At 49.6% G+C, this 19130-nt stretch overlaps 1 protein-coding gene across 1 annotated transcript; it reads right to left on the bottom strand.

The window, feature by feature from the left end:
- Window positions 1-810: 810 nt before the first annotated feature.
- On the bottom strand, window positions 811-19051 carry gon4lb (gon-4 like b). The gene is made up of 30 exons (XM_073465644.1): window positions 18966-19051; window positions 17281-17452; window positions 16890-17032; window positions 16680-16754; window positions 16526-16576; window positions 16358-16402; window positions 15400-15507; window positions 14751-14852; window positions 14362-14508; window positions 14028-14268; window positions 13587-13688; window positions 13455-13495; window positions 12960-13057; window positions 12261-12507; window positions 11983-12069; window positions 11718-11904; window positions 11028-11169; window positions 10581-10731; window positions 10382-10498; window positions 8594-9613; window positions 6779-7022; window positions 6540-6697; window positions 6048-6245; window positions 3176-3319; window positions 2604-2912; window positions 2424-2522; window positions 2219-2345; window positions 1489-2140; window positions 1261-1363; window positions 811-1177 (listed from the first exon to the last, which is right to left on the bottom strand). Exons 1-30 carry the CDS (start codon window positions 18993-18995, stop codon window positions 1061-1063), a joined length of 5457 nt encoding a protein of 1818 aa, XP_073321745.1. The 5' UTR covers window positions 18996-19051; the 3' UTR covers window positions 811-1060.
- Between the last annotated feature and the right edge of the window lie 79 nt (window positions 19052-19130).

Below are 19130 nucleotides of genomic sequence, written 5' to 3'. Positions count from 1 at the left end.
GGATCAAAAAGTCAAGTTAGTCGAGTTTTACAACAAACAGGAAACAAACGATGTCGACGGTTTACTGCAAATGTCAAACTCTGATTTTTAGCAGCAGCAGCAGCGTCGTTTTCATTCCACGTGTCGTCATGGAAATGTGTGGTCCTGGAGACACCTGATGTAACAGGTATCAGGTAGTCATTGACCTGTACAGGTTTAAATTGGTCTGATCTAGTGGTGTTTTACCACCAGCACATTTGGCCGCGTCGAGCTGAGCCGTGCCACACCTGCGATGTACCTGCTCCAGAGTAAGGCCAAGCTGGGCCCACCCAGCCTCCAAGCACACCTTCAAACATCTGCTGTGTTTCACTGTTTCATGTGTTCACTGTCAGCTGGTTATGGAGTCGTGTTTAGTTACTGCTGCTGAAAACAATGTTTCCTGTGATACTGCTTCATAATAAAAGCTTTTAAATGACTAAATAATAGGGGGCTTTTATTGTGAAGAAATGAAATGTGTTTGTAACTGAATTAGCAGAGCGACTTTGTTAGCGGTGATTCTTTAATAGTACTGCGCGGGTTCGGACGAGAGCATCATTGTTTTAAGACACACCTTGAAGAAGGTAGCTGAGTCGAACCGAGTAGAGCCGAGTCGAACCGAGTAGAGCCGAGTAGAGCCGAGCAGAGCCGAGTAGAGCCGAGCAGAGCCGAGTCGAACCGAGTAGAGCCAAGTCGAACCGAGTAGAGCCGAGTAGAACCGAGCAGAGCCAAGTAGAACCGAGTAGAGCTGGGCCGACAGATGTGATGGAAAAATGGCAAAAGAGTGAAAACGGATTTGAATGAAAAAACGGTTTTATTGTAAAAACAAACAAACAAAAAAACTCTCATTTTTACAAAAAACATTAAATAATCTTAATTTTCATATTTACAGTTTTTTTTCATTTACAGGAAACACATCTGTGACATTCACTGAATCCTTTCACAATAAAAGTCACATAATATCACACAAGCTTTTTGCTACAGCTGAATCAGCAGCTCTTCTGATTGGTTAACGTCATGCTACAGTGCTTCTGACAGCTTAATATCAGTCTTCTTCCTCATTGGCTGCTGGTGTCTCGTTAGGCGGAGCCTCGTCCTCAGAGCTGGTCTGACGAGCTGCCGTCCGAAACAAACGCATCAAATCTCGAAACCGGCGAGATACCTGGAGATACAAGGAAGAGTTACTGACACAGAGCGAAGAATTGGCCAATCGCAGCCCCAACAGAAGTCGGAACAGCCAATCACCTCACTGGGAGTCTTGTTGCCGAGAAGAGTAGAGATCGCCTGGAATGTGTTCTGATTGGCTCCGTCCTGCTGACAGGTCGTCAAAATGACTCTATCTGCTTCTCTGAAAAACAACAAACAAAACAACAAGTTAACCACAGAGTCTCGACTCCTGCTACTTTCTAAACAGGAGGTCAGAGGAGCACGGAGGAGGTCAGAGGAGATCAGAGGAGCACAGAGGAGGTGTACCTGGTCCACAGGATCACTTTCTCTCCGCTTGCTGTCAGAGAAATGTTCTTGGCACAGACGGGGAGGTCAGGAGGAGGACTGGGTCGTGGAGGAGCAGAGGTGGAGGAGGTGCAGGTGGACGGAGAGCTGGTGGAAGAGGAGGAGGAGGTGATGGAGGAGGAGAAGATAGTGGGAGAGGTAGAGGAGAAGGTGATAGTTGTGGTGGAGACAGAGGGAGAGGAGGAGGTAACTGAGGTTGAAGTGACGATGGAGGAGGTGATAGAGGAGGTGGAGACAGAGGAGGAGACAAAGGGAGAGGAGGCAACAGAGGAGGTATCTGAGATTGAAGTGAGGATGGAGGAGCTGAAAACGGAGATGGAGGAGGTGGAGACAGAGGACGAGACAGAGGGAGAGGAGGTGACAGAGGAGGTAACAGAGGTTGAAGTGGAGACAGAGCTGTGGGAGATTATGGAGGAGTTGGAGGGGTTTGAGGAGGAGGTGACGGGGGACTTCAGTGCCTCCTCTCTCCGGCTCCTCTTCACTGACGGGCTCTGCTCCTTCTCACTGTTCTTCTTCTCATCCTCATCTTCATCATCCTCCTCTTCATCCAGCTCCTCCTCCTCCTTTTCATCAGTCAGAAGGAACGAGCCTTCCCATGATGCACCTCTCTGATCTGTGAGAGGAAACAACAGAGTTACACAGCACACCTGTGTGTTCATTGAAACAGGTGACAGGTGATCCTGGTACACACCTGGCTGTGGACTGTCATTGTCCCCCTTCAGGTCCAGGTCTTTGTCACCTGGTTCATCGTGGGCAGAGCTTAACTGGGAGTACATAGGGTCCAGTCTCTTCATGGCTCTGGACACGCCCACTGAGGTCTGAAGGAGAGATCAACAGGTGAGTCAAGTGTGTCTCTACCTCATTCACTCATTCACACCTGATAAAACATGACAAACCTTGTTGCCGTGGCAGCGAGGGCATCCTTTCCTCCTGAGTCTGCGAATCTTTGCATCACGACAGAGGCAGGGCCAGTCTTTATCTGACCAATCACAGTCCTGGAAACAAATCACACAGCAGTCTGAGAAGAAGTCCATGAGTGAGAGCAGACTAAAGGTCCCCCCCCTGTGTTTTCAGACCTTGTAGTTTCTGTGAGCGTCCATCTTCCTCCTTTGGCGCCGGCTTGTCATTGGCTGGATTTTATGCCCCTCTTCTTCCTCTTCAAGCTCTGGGAGCGTCACTTCTTCGAACCCACTGGTGGCTCCACCTCCAGACACCTGGCCAACGCCCTCACCGCCATCTGACCCACCCCCTCCGTCTTCTGGCCAATGTGCTTCTTCAAACTGTCCGGGGCGGGCCACAGGTGGGCGGAGCTCCTCAAAAAATACCCAGAATTCAGCTTGTAGATGGGCGTGCCCTTTTAACAGCGTTGCCATCTGAGCTTTTAGCTGAAACACATGAATCAGCTGATTTTACCTTCAATACACTGAACTTAGATTATCAGATTATTGATCAATAAGTGGAACAAACCTCCGATCACACATTTTGACTGAGTGGATTTGTGGTGGTTTATTATTGTTAACGGACATTAAAGTCCACTTGACCCTCTCAGCTCACTGTGTCGTTGTGTGACCTCCAGTAGTTACTGATACTGGTTAAACTGGTCTGTGTACAGGTGATAGTGATCCCAGGTACGCTGGTATGTTCGTACCTCGTGGATGCTGGTTGGACTCAGGTCTGGACCGGTCTGCAGAGCCTTGATGATCTTCTGATAATGTGATGGATTATCTCCAAAACTGATCTCCAACTGTCGCAGGAAGCGACGGCTGCGTTCGAACGCCTGCTGCTCCTCAAACTGTTGGGACAGAGTGACATCACAAACACAGAAATGTTCACTGACCTCACAGGTGAGTCAGTCTGTGAAACACCTGTGATCCTACAATGATCCTGCAGTGAGACACCTGTGATCCTGCATTGATACACCTGTGATCCTACAATGATCCTGCAGTGAGACACCTGTGATCCTACAATGATCCTGCAGTGAGACACCTGTGATCCTGCATTGATACACCTGTGATCCTACAATGATCCTGCAGTGATACACCTGTGATCCTACAGTGAGACACCTGTGATCCTACAATGATCCTGCAGTTATACACCTGTGATCCTGCATTGATACACCTGTGATCCTACAATGATCCTGCAGTGATACACCTGTGATCCTGCAGTGATACACCTGTGATCCTGCAGTGATACACCTGTGATCCTACAATGATCCTGCAGTGAGACACATGTAATCCCGCAGTGAGACACCTGTGATCCTGCAGTGATACACCTGTGATCCTGCAGTGATACACCTGTGATCCTGCAATGATCCTGCAGTGATACACCTGTGATCCTGCAGTGATACACCTGTGATCCTACAATGATCCTGCAGTGAGACACATGTAATCCCGCAGTGAGACACCTGTGATCCCGCAGTGAGACACCTGTGATCCTGCAATGATACACTTGTGATCCTACAATGATCCTGCAGTGAGACACCTGTGATCCTGCAGTAATACACCTGTGATCCTACAGTGAGACACGTGATCCCACAATGATCCTGCAGTGATACACCTGTGATCCTGCAGTGATACACCTGTGATCCTACAATGATCCTGCAGTGAGACACATGTAATCCCGCAGTGAGACACCTGTGATCCCGCAGTGATACACCTGTGATCCTGCAATGATACACCTGTGATCCTGCAGTGATATACCTGTGATCCTACAATGATCCTGCAGTGATACACCTCTGATCCTGCATTGATACACCTGTGATCCTACAATGATCCTGCAGTGAGACACCTGTGATCCCGCAGTGAGACACCTGTGATCCCGCAGTGATACACCTGTGATCCTGCAGTGATACACCTGTGATCCCACAGTGAGACATCTGTGATCCTACAATGATCCCGCAGTGAGACACCTGTGATCCTACAATGATCCCGCAGTGAGACACCTGTGATCCTGCAGTGATACACCTGTGATCCGACAATGATCCTGCAGTGATACACCTGTGATCCTACAATGATCCCGCGGTGAGACACCTGTGATCCTGCAGTGAGACACCTGTGATCCTGCAGTGATACACCTGTGATCCCTGCAGTGATACACTTGTGATCCCTGCAGTGATACACCTGTGATCCTACAATGATCCTACAGTGATACACCTGTGATCCCTGCAGTGAGACATCTGTGATCCTACAATGATCCTGCAGTTATACACCTGTGATCCCGCAGTGATACACCTGTGATCCCTGCAGTGAGACATCTGTGATCCTACAATGATCCTGCAGTTATACACCTGTGATCCCGCAGTGATACACCTGTGATCCCTGCAGTGATACACCTGTGATCCTACAATGATCCCGCAGTGAGATACCTGTGATCCTACAATGATCCTGCAGTGATACACCTGTGATCCTGCAGTGATACACCTGTGATCTGACAATGATCCTGCAGTGATACACTTGTGATCCTACAATGATCCCGCAGTGAGACACCTGTGATCCTGCAGTGAGACACCTGTGATCCCGCAGTGATACACCTGTGATCCCTGCAGTGATACACCTGTGATCCCTGCAGTGATACACCTGTGATCCTACAATGATCCTACAGTGATACACCTGTGATCCCTGCAGTGAGACATCTGTGATCCTACAATGATCCTGCAGTTATACACCTGTGATCCCTGCAGTGAGACATCTGTGATCCTACAATGATCCTGCAGTTATACACCTGTGATCCCGCACTGATACACCTGTGATCCTACAATGATCCTGCAGTGATACACCTGTGATCCCTGCAGTGAGACATCTGTGATCCTACAATGATCCTGCAGTGATACACCTGTGATCCCTGCAGTGATACACCTGTGATCCCTGCAGTGATACACCTGTGATCCCTGCAGTGAGACACCTGTGATCCCTGCAGTGAGACACCTGTGATCCTACAATGATCCTGCAGTGATAACCTGTGATCCCGCAGTGAGACACCTGTGATCCCGCAGTGATAACCTGTGATCCCGCAGTGATAACCTGTGATCCCGCAGTGATACACCCGTGATCCCTGCAGTGATACACCCGTGATCCCTGCAGTGATACACCTGTGATCCCTGCAGTGATACACCTGTGACCCCTGCAGTGATACACCTGTGATCCCTGCAGTGAGACACCTGTGATCCCTGCAGTGAGACACCTGTGATCCTACAATGATCCTGCAGTGATAACCTGTGATCCCGCAGTGATAACCTGTGATCCCGCAGTGATACACCCGTGATCCCTGCAGTGATACACCTGTGATCCCTGCAGTGATACACCTGTGATCCTGCAGTGGTACACCTGTGATCCCTGCAGTGATAACCTGTGATCACGCAGTGATAACCTGTGATCCTACAATGATCCTGCAGTGATAACCTGTGATCCCGCAGTGATACACCCATGATCCCTGCAGTGATACACCTGTGATCCCGCAGTGAGAAACCTGTGATCCCGCAGTGAGAAACCTGTGATACACTGTATCTGTTCTGTTCTGCTCACCAGTCCACACTGGAGCGCCTGGTCAGGATGAAGGAATGCAGCAAAGTCTCGAAGGAGGTCTGTCCGGTCTCCGAGGATGCAGCGCAGCTTCCTGAACAACAGAATCACTTCCTGTCCGTCTCCTGCCTGTTCAAACTTGTTCAGCAGAGACACAAAGTCTTCCACCTGCCCAGGTATGTCCTGTAGTGCTTCACGCACCTGCAGACACACAGTAACAGTTAACTACAGATACCTGCATCAACATGACCTCACCTGCTCTTTGATGCTGCTGCCATTTCTGTTGATATAGAAATGCTTCTGCTTACAGAGAGCTGCTTAAAGGTCCTCCAGGGTCTCCTGGAGACGCCTGGAGACGGGGTGATCTAAACCTTTGAAGAGGAGCCTGATAAATTGAATAAATCATTTTGTGATCTCTGCTGATTAAAAGCAGTAGATGAGAAACACTCAGCTCTGTGACTTCATGTACAGGAACGTCATGTCTTGTTGTCTCACCCTGTTCAGGTAACTCTGGGCGAACGCCACGTCTTTGCTCTCTCTGTGCGGGTCGTTGTCCACAATTTTTTCATCATACAGCAGTAACAGTTTATCAGCGTCTTTACTGTGACGCTCCTGACGACTCCTCCTCAGACCGCGAAGAGGTCGGCTTCGACCTGCAGAGACAGAGAGGACGAACTGTAAAAACACTGTCTGGACTTGTTAAAGCAGAGATGAAGAAATGAACCAGCTCTGACCTCGTCCTCGTCCAGGACACCTCCCTCCTCCTCTGGGTGTCCCCTCTCCTGTTGGCATCTCCTCGTCTCTTCCCTCCTTATTGCTCCTCCCTTCACCTGACTCCTCCCCTTTAGTGCCCTCCTCTTCCTCCTCCTCTTCCTCTTCCTGAGAGCCAGGGGAGGTCGGAGAGTGATCCTCCTCCGAGTCTCCGTCTGCACAGAGCCGCCGCTCCGCAGCCAGCCACGTCAGCTGCTTCATGGTCTCCTGAAAAGGTCAAACAGTGACGTCTGGTCACATGTTGTCGAGAATCTGAACACTGAAAAACGTATCTGAACCCGCCACAATGAGGTCAGTCACAGTGAGGTCAGAGAGGTCAGCCACAGTGAGGTAAGTCACAGTGAGGTCAGCCACAGTGAGGTCAGCCACAGTGAGGTCAGAGAGGTCAGCCACAGTGAGGTCAGTCACAGTGAGGTCAGCCACAGTGAGGTCAGCCACAGTGAGGTCAGCCACAGTGAGGTCAGCCACAGAGAGGTAAGTCACAGTGAGGTCAGCCACAGTGAGGTCAGTGAGGTAAGTCACAGTGAGGTCAGCCACAGTGAGGTCAGTCACAGTGAGGTAAGTCACAGTGAGGTCAGCCACAGTGAGGTCAGAGAGGTAAGTCACAGTGAGGTCAGCCACAGTGAGGTCAGTCACAGTGAGGTCAGAGAGGTCAGCCACAGTGAGGTCAGTCACAGTGAGATCAGTGAGGTAAGTCACAGTGAGGTCAGCCACAGTGAGGTCAGCCACAGTGAGGTCAGTCACTTTGAGGTCAGTGAGGTCAGTGAGGTCAGCCACAGTGAGGTCAGCCACAGTGAGGTCAGTGAGGTCAGTCACAGTGAGGTCAGTGAGGTCAGTCACAGTGAGGTCAGCCACAGTGAGGTCAGCCACAGTGAGGTCAGTCACAGTGAGATCAGTGAGGTAAGTCACAGTGAGGTCAGTGAGTTCAGTCACAGTGAGGTCAGCCACAGTGAGGTCAGTGAGGTCAGTCACAGTGAGGTCAGTCAAAGTGAGGTCAGCCACAGTGAGGTCAGTCACAGTGAGATCAGTCACAGTGAGGTCAGTGAGGTAAGTCACAGTGAGGTCAGCCACAGTGAGGTCAGTCACAGTGAGATCAGTGAGGTAAGTCACAGTGAGATCAGTGAGGTAAGTCACAGTGAGGTCAGCCACAGTGAGGTCAGTCACAGTGAGGTCAGTGAGGTCAGTCACAGTGAGGTCAGTGAGGTCAGCCACAGTGAGTTCAGTCACAGTGAGGTCAGTCACAGTGAGGTCAGCCACAGTGAGGTCAGTGAGGTCAGTCACAGTGAGGTCAGTGAGGTCAGCCACAGTGAGTTCAGTCACAGTGAGGTCAGTCACAGTGAGGTCAGTCACAGTGAGGTCAGTCACAGTGAGGTCAGTCAGTGTTTTCTTCTGCCGCCACTGTAGATCAGAATTGTTGTTTTTGTTTACACTCAAAAAAAAAGGTACATGTTGTCAGGCGTCCATTAGCTCAGTTGGTAGAGCGGGTGTCCCATGTGCAGAGGCTTTGTTCTCGCTGCAGTGGCCCAGGGTTCGAGTCCAACTTGTGGCCCTTTGCTGCGTGTCACCCCCCCCTCTTCATATGAGACAGAGCGCCCTCTTTGGATCCATCTACACTCTACTTGGCGCAGCAGGGATTTACATTTCCACCACAACTGGGCAACCTGCTTGAAGGTATGTCTTAAACCAATGACGTGCTTGCAGAAGAAACACTGCTGACAAAGTGGCCACAAGTGTTTTATGTCCTATAACTCGTTCACTGCTGCTGCAGTGATGTTTACCTGTAGCTCTGGAACAGACAGCACTGACTCCTCTGACGCTGATGACATAACTTCCTCCTCGTCTTCATCCTGTGTGAGGTCATCGAAGTCCTCCTCCTCCTCCTCCTCGCCCTGCCGGTCCTGATCTTCATCCTTATCCTTCTCTCCATCCTCCTCCCCCTCTCCTCCACCGTCCTCCCTCTGTCCCTCCTCCTCCCCCTCTCCTCCACCATCCTCCCTCGGTCCCTCTTCCTCCCCCTCTCCTCCCTCACCTGATTCCTCCTCTCCACCTCTTTCTCTCCCCACTTCATCCTCTCCGGCAGGCTTTTCTCCTCCATTCAAACTGACCACACCCCTAACAGTCCAGTCCTCCTCCTCCTCCTCCTCCTCCTCTCCTGCACAGGACGACAGAGGGCTCAGTGTTGAGGGTGAAGCAGAACTCTCCTCTTCCTCCTCCTCCTCCCGTCTCTTCTCCTTCGTAGGGGGGTGTGGCCTTGTGGACACCTGCTCATCCTGCCCTTCCCTTATTGGTCGGTGGATGTGTTGCCCTTGAGCATTCTGGGAGCCGACAGCTGGTGGAGCCGGTGGCATCCACATCATCTGCAGGAGGAAGTACCCCGGCTTCGAGGCCGCTGCTGTGCAAGGCATTCTGTTATTTGTAGGGTTGATCAGGGGGGGGAGGGGACAACTGTCCTGTTGCCTGTAAACGCTCTGTGGCATTCTCTGGCCAATAGGAAGGCAGGACTGAATGATGTCAGCACATACAGGATGGGTGGGGACTGAACTACTGACACCTGGAGGGGGAAGGGACAGGTCTGCCTGTCTGTCCACCTGTCTGTCTGTCTGCCTGTCTGCTGGGGCTTTGGCGAGTGGCGGCAGTGATGCATTATGGGCCAAGGTGAAGAGGCGTCTGTGGCGGGGATGCGGGGGGCGGGACTTATTGAGCCAGTGAGGGTGGAGCCTAAGAGTGCAGCCAGGGGGGAGGGAGGGGGGGTAAGAGTTGGATGTGAGTCGGGTCTTCTGGATGATCAGCTGACTGTTCTGTAGGTGAGAACATCAGAGAACATCAGAGAACCATCAGGTGACCAGACTGTGACATCACTCACTTCATTAGAATTATAAAATAAACGGCTGACGAGAAAGAAAACACAGATACACACCACAAACAGAGCAGATACACACCAGATACACACCACAAACAGAGCAGATACACACCAGATACACACCACAAACAGAGCAGATACACACCGTGTTACACCCGACAAACACACCAGATACACACCACAAACACACCGTGTTACACCCGACAAGCACACCAGATACACACCACGAACACACCGTGTTACACCTGACAAACACACCAGATACACACCGTGTTATATCTGACAAACACACCATATACACACCACAAACACACCATGTTATATCCAACAAACACACCAGATACACACCACAAACACACCACAAACACACCAGATACACACTGTGTTATATCCGACAAACACACCATATACACACCACAAACACACCATGTTATATATCCGACAAACACACCATATACACACCACAAACACACCATGTTATATCCAACAAACACACCAGATACACACCACAAACACACCATATACACACCACAAACACACCAGATACACACCACAAACACACCATGTTACACCCGACAAACACACCACTCACTCACACACTCAGATTACTTCAACATCTATCCGGATAATGTTTCATTTATAACTTTGAGCTGAGTGATTTTTGTATCGGCTGGTGTTTGTGTCAGAGGCTGTTTGTCTGTGAGACCTTGAGCCAGTTTGGCTTGCTGGAGGTGTTTCTGTCCACTGGGGGGCGCTGGTCTCCTGGCTGAACTCTGCTGCAGGCGAGCGGCAGCATGGGGACAACACGTTGTGTCAGAAACGTCTGAAAACGTGAATAGACAGAGTTTAGACATGTTTCTGACAGAGACTGGCTGATCATGTGTTTGATGTCACAGCGATGTCACCTTGATGACATTGTTGTCTGGGGCTCTCGGTCCACTCATCTCTCTGATGTGTTTCCTGAAGCTCCATCGACTCTTACAGAGCAGGTACGAGCTGATCAGCTGATCCGTCTGGAGCGTCCCCTCAAAGTGCTTCAGAGCCAGAACGATCAGCCTGCACAGAGGCATCATGGGAGATTATGATGGTAAAACTTTGTCACATTTTCAGATCATCTGGGCTGGACACTTTGTTTTCAACGGGTACTGAACTGATGCAGGAAATATAAGTTGATGTTCCTGTCTCATGTTTTTATATTTTAAATTCAGATCCAAATTCCTTCATTGAACAGCAAACATAAAAAACGTGACCTTCATGTCTCCACACTCTTAAAGCTGTTTGTTGTGTTACTGTCCACACCGTGAACACACTGTGTTTATGTTTGTGTTATTTGTGTATTAGTGTGTATTCACCCGTTCTCTCCTGGAGTGTAAACGCTCCGGTGATGTCGGGTGTGGTCCAGGCTGCAGACAGGAAGTAGTTCTGGGTAAAGGAAGACGGGTCTGGTGGCGAACAGCCAGGCAGTGTTGGTGGGCAGCACAGGGAAGGCATGGCCTAAACAGAACCAGAACTAGAACCAGAACCAGAACCAGAGCATCTGCTAGAGCAACTAAACATGACAAGTGTTTCCCACACATAGACTTTACTTGGGCGGGCTGCCAAGGTATATTAAGTATTTTATACTTTTATTTATTAAATCTGTCCCAGAGAACAACGGCATCAGAGATCGATTAACCCGGTGATTAAAAGCCCTTCTGTCTCCAGTCAGTCACACCTGCTCTGCAGACAGACAGAGACGCTCTCTGGTGCTACCTGCCTCCTGTAAACACACTGATCCTATTTAATGTAGCCTACTACAGAAACAGAGGGGAGAGGCAGTCAGCGTGCTGCGATACAGTTAAATCAACCCAGTGTAATGTAGACAAACTCTTAAAGTGATTCTGAGGATGGACAGTGGATTTCTGAGTCTCATTCTCACAAATCAAGCCCCGCCTCCACCACAGGTACACAGCCATTCTGTGGGAAACACTGAGATAAGATAAACTTCTGTCTGATGGGACGATTAACATGTTGACAGAGCAAGAGTTTATTTCCCTCCTTACTGTTTGTAGCAGGAGTCATCCTGGGGAGCCAGCGCCTGGAGGCAGGAGGAGCAGGGGGAGCAGGAGGAGGCTCTGCTGTCAGCCCCACCTCCTGTAGAAGATCCAGAGCCCCCTGCAGGTTACAAACTCTGAAACTGCTGCGGAGAAAAAACTCCTCCTGACGGCATGCAAAGTGCTGCAGCTCCTCCTGAAGTAAGAAGAGATTGTCAGTGTAGATGTTTTCAGACTGAGCAGGTAGTGTTTGTGTTGTTATTTACAGACTGACCAGGTAGTGTTTGGTGATGCAGGCTTCATGGTTCAAGGTGTCCACATGGTGACAGAGCAGGTGGACCTGAGTCAGCAGCTGCACATGCTGAGAGACAGAAACATTTCAATCACTGTTTCAGGTTAACTTCACCTGGAAATCCGAAGTTTGTTGTTTTGGTCTGAAAGTCTGACAACCATCAGGATTTTGTTCATGCTGGATATGAAGACGAGCTGATCATAGATTAGGAGAAGGTGATGTCAGACTGAGTGACAACATGGCCAGTAAGTCTCACGTACCTGCTGTATCTGCTGCTTTAGCTGCAGTTTCTGATTGTAGTCCAGGTGGAAGGTGGGGCAGACCCGACCTGGCAGTACAAAGACGGAGGTGATGGTGTCGGGTTGTGGGCCGGGGGTGTCCTTCAGGGTTGTGTGGTCAAGGTGATTAGTTGTGTCCTGCAGAGCTCTCTTCTGCTGCAGTGCTTCGTACTGTTTTCTGACTGTTCGTCGTCGCTCTGTCAACATGCTGGCTAACGGTGCCTCAAAACTACAGATGGCAGAAAGGGACAAAACTGCTGTAACACACAAAGCCTTAGTGAAGTTCCCTCTCCACCTATCAGAGCAACAGTAACACAGCTGCTTTCTCACACAGGCTCCGCCTCCATGATCGCACAGCTTATGATGTGACATACTAGTGGTATCTTAAAGCTGTTGTTTGGACAGGTTTCAGAAATGGGACATTTTTGTTACAACACATGTGAAAAGGAAGTGGGTGGAGCCTAAAATGTCTCCAGATGTGTCGCCTCAGCAGTTTTCTTCTTCATGTGTTCTGTATGAAGAAGCAGCAGCAGAGGCCATTTCTCTTCCTCCCAACCCAAACAGTCACAGCACTTCTCTGCTGCACCGTCCCAACAGGAGGACCGACATCTGTCTGCAACCCAAACCCCTCCGTTGATGTGTGTGTTTATCCATCAGTGAACAAACTCTGTGCAGTGTTACCGTAAAGCCTGCGGGACATTGAATTTGGGTCCAATCTGTGTCTGGGCCTCCTCCTCCTCCTCTTCCTCCTGCTCCTCCTCCTGCTCCTCCTCCTGGAGCTGTACAGTGAACAGAGGTCAGCGTCAGTCCCGGACCGACAAGAGTTGACCCGACTCATCATTAAGTTCTGACTCAACTAAAATCAACTACAACTTGAACTTGGTGTCCACATTGACAGTTCCTGAGTTCTTTAAATGATGATTAATGTTGATTCTGGTGAAACAGTTCTTATTAGGGACGTGATTCTGTTTAAATCCAACACACAAAACTTAATGTGCTGCTTGTACAGGAATACAGACAAAATACCACGTTTACCAACAGCCAGGTAAACAATAGCAACTGTTGGTAAACAATAGCAACAGTTGGTAAAGAACAGAACCAGTTGAACATCCTCTATGAAGACTAGAATCATCAGTCAATCTCAGCAGAAACAACAGTTTGTAAAAACCAACTCACTGTATCAAAGAGCTCATCCAGCAACTCGTTCACTTCCCTCTCTGAAAAAGAAGAAGAAGAAGAAGGACTTGTAACACTGAGGGGAGGACATGAAGAAGTCCTGGGAAAGCTCCAGTCCAACACAACACCTACTGGTGATCTGAACGGCCCGGTCCGTCCTGTAGTCCTCCAGGTCTGGTTCATCCAGGTCATCCAGGAAGTTGTACTCAGGATCGTCATCGTCATCAGCTTCCTCTGAGAAATCAAACAGGTTCAGTCAGCTGTCAGTGAGGACAGCACATTGTGGGTAACACATTAGTTAAAAGGGACTATGACTCAACATTCCACCATAATTTGACAATCAATTATTTTGTTTCTGAATCTAATCAGATGTGTGTTAACGGTTCAGTTGAAGCGTTGGGAGGAATAAATCCTGGCTTTGAATAACTGTTGAATAAACAGAGTTTACTGTGCTGTGGTTGGTTACTCTTCACTTCCCACCTCACACAAATTTCAGTTTAGCAACAACTGGAAACAGACAAACTGTTTCACAAGATGCAGACAAAATGAGGCAGACTTTTTTTGACCTCTGACCTTCGTTGTCAGGGACCATGAGACCCTGCAGCCACGTGGTCCAATGACGGTCCCCCTTTCGCTGGGAAGCGCTCTGCTCGTACATGTCAGCGGTGATATCAGGGGCAAGAAGCTCCGCCTCCAGCTGGCCCATAGGAACGTTAACCAGACGAAGTTTTGAGCGTGTGCGGTACGCCAAACAGCTTGAGTCTTCAGCACCACCACCACCATCATCATCATCAACGGCTTTTCTGTCAAGACACTGAAAAAGCGGTAGGTAGGTAGGTAGGTACAGAGAGACAGGTATGCAGATGTGCAGGGAGACGCTTGGTGGGTGGGTGGGTGGGTCATCTACCTGGTTATAGGTGTAGGCAGGGCTGCAGTCCAACTCCTCTTCCACAGCATTAAGTCTCTCCAGGAATGAAGACTCAGGAGCAGTGAGGAGGTGCTGAGGAGCACAGCTTGAGTTCATCACCTCTTCCTCCAGGTATGCTAGAGCTCTCTAAAACACAGGTCAGATAGTATGTCAAAGTACCTGTCAGAGGTCAGAGTTCCTGTCAGAGGTCAGAGTTCCTGTCAGAGGTCAGAGTTCCTGTCAGAGGTCAGAGTACCTGTCAGAGGTCAGAGTACCTGTCAGAGGTCAGAGTTCCTGTCAGAGGTCAGAGTTCCTGTCAGAGGTCAGAGTTCCTGTCAGAGGTCAGAGTACCTGTCAGAGGTCAGAGTTCCTGTCAGAGATCAGAGTACCTGTTGGGCTTTATCAGTTCGCTGGTTTGCCAGAAGTTTGGGATGAGAGCCCTGATGCATTCTGGGAGGTGAAGCGAAGCTGTCTGCATCACTGAGGAAGGTCTGCAAACACACACACACACACACACACACACAGGATCATGGTACATGGTGACATTCAGCTAGAATGTGTCCTGCAGCATTTCCATGATTACAGTCCAAGAGAGACAGGCAGTCAGACAGAGAGACAGACAGGCAGTCCCAGAGTGCTGTCAGCTTTAGAGTCAATAAAAGGAGGAGGAGCCTATCAGCACAGAGAGAGACCAACATCCAGTCCGGTCCTGAACACAGTCTGGTCTGATGAGGACCAGAGACCAGTCCTCCAGGGGTCACAGTCCCCAAACTGTGTCCTCCTCCATCCTTCAGTGATCAATGCTCACACACAGTGTGTAGTTGGGCTTTTGTGTCTGAGGTGATGTTCAGGACCAGAACCAGCACCAGAGGAGGGGGAGGAGCAGGGTCCCCACCTGATACCCCTGACTCTGACCCACAACAGAAGGAGAACCGGCACCACACAGAACACGTTTCGATCACTGTTTACTGATCAAACTGATTGATTATCAGCTCACCAATGAGAAGATAATAAATCAAAGGTCAAACAATCACTCACCTCCTCAGCCGTGTCCTCCTCCTCCTCCTCTTCCTCCTCATCAGGACAATACTCTTCATCAGACGAGTCTTCATCTTCCTCAAGATCAATGTCCACGAACTGAGGAGGCTGCAGGAGAGACAGACAGGCAGAGAGACGGGCAGTCAGGCAGAGAGACAGACAGACAGTCAGGCAGAGGGACAGACAGGCAGAGGGACAGACAGGCAGAGAGACGGGCAGTCAGGCAGACAAACAGGCAGAGAGACAGGCAGAAAGACAGACAGACAGTCAGGCAGAGAGACAGACAGTCAGGAAGAGAGACAGACAGACAGTCAGAGAGACAGACAGTCAGGCAGAGAGACGGACAGACAGTCAGAGAGACGGACAGTCAGGCAGAGGGACAGACAGGCAGAGAGATGGACAGTCAGGCAGACAAACAGGCAGAGAGACAGGCAGAAAGACAGACAGACAGTCAGGCAGAGAGACAGACAAACAGGCAGAGAGACAGACAGTCAGGAAGAGAGACAGACAGACAGTCAGAGAGACAGACAGACAGTCAGAGAGACGGACAAACAGGCAGAGAGACAGTCAGGCAGAGAGACAGACAGTCAGGCAGAGAGACGGACAAACAGGCAGAGAGACAGACAGTCAGGCAGAGAGACAGACAGACAGTCAGGCAGAGGGACAGACAGGCAGAGAGACAGACAAACAGGCAGAGAGACAGACAGTCAGGAAGAGAGACAGACAGACAGTTAGAGTGACAGACAGTCAGGCAGAGAGACGGACAAACAGGCAGAGAGACAGTCAGGCAGAGAGACAGACAGGGAGGAAGAGAGACAGACAGTCAGAGAGACAGGCAGTCTGGCAGACAGACAGGCAGAGAGACAGGCAGACAGTCAGGCAGAGAGATGGACAGTCAGGCAGAGAGACAGACAGACAGGCAGGAAGAGAGACAGACAGACTGATTTAGATAGCTTACCTTTACTGTGGCTGTGTTCACTGCTGAAAGACTCCAGTTTAGTGGCTGTAAGCAGACAGACAGACAGACGGACAGACAGACAGACAGACAGGAGGAGAGACAGATTAAACAGACATGTTTGGATCTCCAGGTAAACTGTCAGAGAGGATTGTGGAGGTCTTCATTCACCTGCCCCTGCTGGACGGCCTGTTTCAGTCTGGAACGAGTCATCTTTGGCTCCTGATTAAAAACAGAAGGACAGACAGACAAACAGACAACACGTTAAAAACACGTTAAAAACACGTGAAGCAGTTCACACAAGACAAAGACAACATGGACTCACAAACATGGGCAGGTCCTGAGTGTCTCTGATGGCAGCTTTCATCATGGCCACCACACGCTCATGGGTAATCACCTCCTGACACGGGACACAAGAACACGTGTTGACACACCAACCTCTTCCTACGTAAACTGTATGAAACACACACATTCACAGTGTGTGTGTGTGTGTGTGTGTGTGTGTGCACTGCTGTGTTGTGTGTGTGATGCTCACGTGCAGGATGGCGCGCACGTTGCTGGACGTCAGGTTGTGCTGTCTTGACTTCCTGTCCAGGTCGATGTCCAGTCGTCCCAGTTCATCCTCACTGGACTCGCTGGTCTCCATGGTGACCACCTTCTGCCCCATTATCCCTCCACCTGAGCAGGAGACAGACAACACTTCAGGTGTGAAACACCTGGCTGCGCCTCCGTGCAGGTACACCACTGTCAGTTCACCTGATAACGCTCCAGTAACCTTCAGACCTTCAGACATGAAACAGGTGCAGAGACACACCTTCTTTATTATGTTACCTGTCTGTTCACACCTGGTCTACTAACAAACAACCTGTCAGGTGAGTTCAACCAAACTTTATGTAAAACATGTTCATGTGTTTATTCTGTGTCACCTGAGACAGGTGTTCTCTCCTCGTCCTGTCTGTCCACAGTGGGACTTCCTGTGTGAGCCGTGGATGACGACTTCCTGTCCGGTCTGAAGATGATGGTCTCTCCATCCATCCTCAAAGATTTACACTCCAGAAGACAAACGTCTTCTTCAGCTGGACGCCGCCTCTCCGTCCACTTTATCACAGAGGAGACAGATGGAGGTCAAAGTGTTGACTGAGTCACTTTATTGAAGCTTCACACTGAGTCCGGTACTCTGATTGATCTGCCCAAGACCTTATCTGCCATTATTGGTTCTAAATAGTTTGATCGGTGGTCTTTCTAATGGCTGATCAGATAAACATGCAAGACCGTTTATCTATGCGCTGCTAAAACACCACAGCGTGCTGCAGGGCGCCCTGTCATCCCAAAGTCAGCAACGACAGAAAGTTAGCTTAGTTAGCCTTTACTAATGTTAGCATGTTCACATCACCACATTTTAAAATACTGCAGCCCTGCATCAAATATGATATGATGTCTGCAGTTCATGATCTGTTTGGTCTGAAGTAAATTAAGATCCTGTTTATTATTAGCACTTCAACCAACAACCTAAAGGTGTTTCAGTCGCCCTTTTCACACAGAGTTCACTGAAGTGAAGGAGGGCTGACCGTCACCATGACAACAGTAACTACAACAACACAACACTGAAGGAGACAAACACATGTGAGTTAAAGTTTTTTGCCGGAGACAGACGGTCGGTAGGACAGACAGGAGTCAGACAGGAGGACAGACAGGAGGACAGTCGGTCGGTAGGACAGACAGGAGGACAGACAGGAGGACAGTCGGTCGGTAGGACAGACAGGAGGACAGACAGGAGGACAGACAGGAGGACAGACACTTCTCCACATATAACTGCAGTATTATTTTTCCTCATAAGTTGCGGAAGACACGACCAGTTACCACGTTACTGTTGTTTGGTTCTGTAACGTTGCTTTTATTTGATGAGTGGAGGACCTGTTTAGTTGTCAGACTGTGAACACCATCAGATCGACACGCTCCCGCTCCGGGCCTCAGGTTTATCCATTCACACAGACCCGGCTCTGATTCTACCTCCGGAGGCGGATCAGAGCCGCAGCGAAGCTTTCACACCGGGGGCAGGATTACACAGAACTAGATACAAGCGAGGAAACTGTACTCCAGCAAAGTTACACAAAGAGAAATGTTTCTTTATTTACATGCGATTGGTAATGAGATAATCCAAAAGTAACGGAAAGTACTTCTGGATTATGTCATTACTGACTGACTTAATAGTTAATTAGTAACTGTAACGGAGTACATTTTGCGAGTCACCCTCCCACACTGCCGGTGATCAATACAGACATATTCATATTAGAACTATAATATAATGAAGGCAGGCAGGTGACCCGGTTAATGACCCGGGTTAGGATCATAATCGTACTAACTGGCGGAGCAGCGGCCATGATGTTCCTGTGTATCGGTGTCATTAGTTTTAATAACAACAGCAGCGGTCGCTGACCGGCAGCTAACGTAGCTAAGCTAACACAGCAGCAGCAGTCAGTCCTACTGCGCCTGCGCAGTGGCTGCTTCTGTGTGTGCAGGTTTGTGGCGCGAAGTTGAGCTGGAGATTAACAATAAAGAACCGGAAGCATCAAACATGAGCCTGAATGTGTTCGTCATGAAGAAAACTCACCTTCACACTGATGTCAGGACCGTCAGCCATTCGTTACTCCGTCATGTTAGCTCCGTTAGCCTCTGAGAGCTGTTAGCCTCCTCAGCTCTGCTAGCCTCTCTCTGGCCAACAACAATAACATTTCCGGTCCGGGTCCTTCAAAATAAACGCGGAACATCATCATTG

This window comes from Pagrus major, chromosome 5 (genome assembly GCF_040436345.1).
Source record: "Pagrus major chromosome 5, Pma_NU_1.0".
In the NCBI taxonomy this organism is placed as follows: Eukaryota; Metazoa; Chordata; class Actinopteri; order Spariformes; family Sparidae; genus Pagrus; species Pagrus major.
Note: the sequence above shows the minus strand (reverse complement) of the source record. Positions and strands in the feature narration are given on the sequence as shown.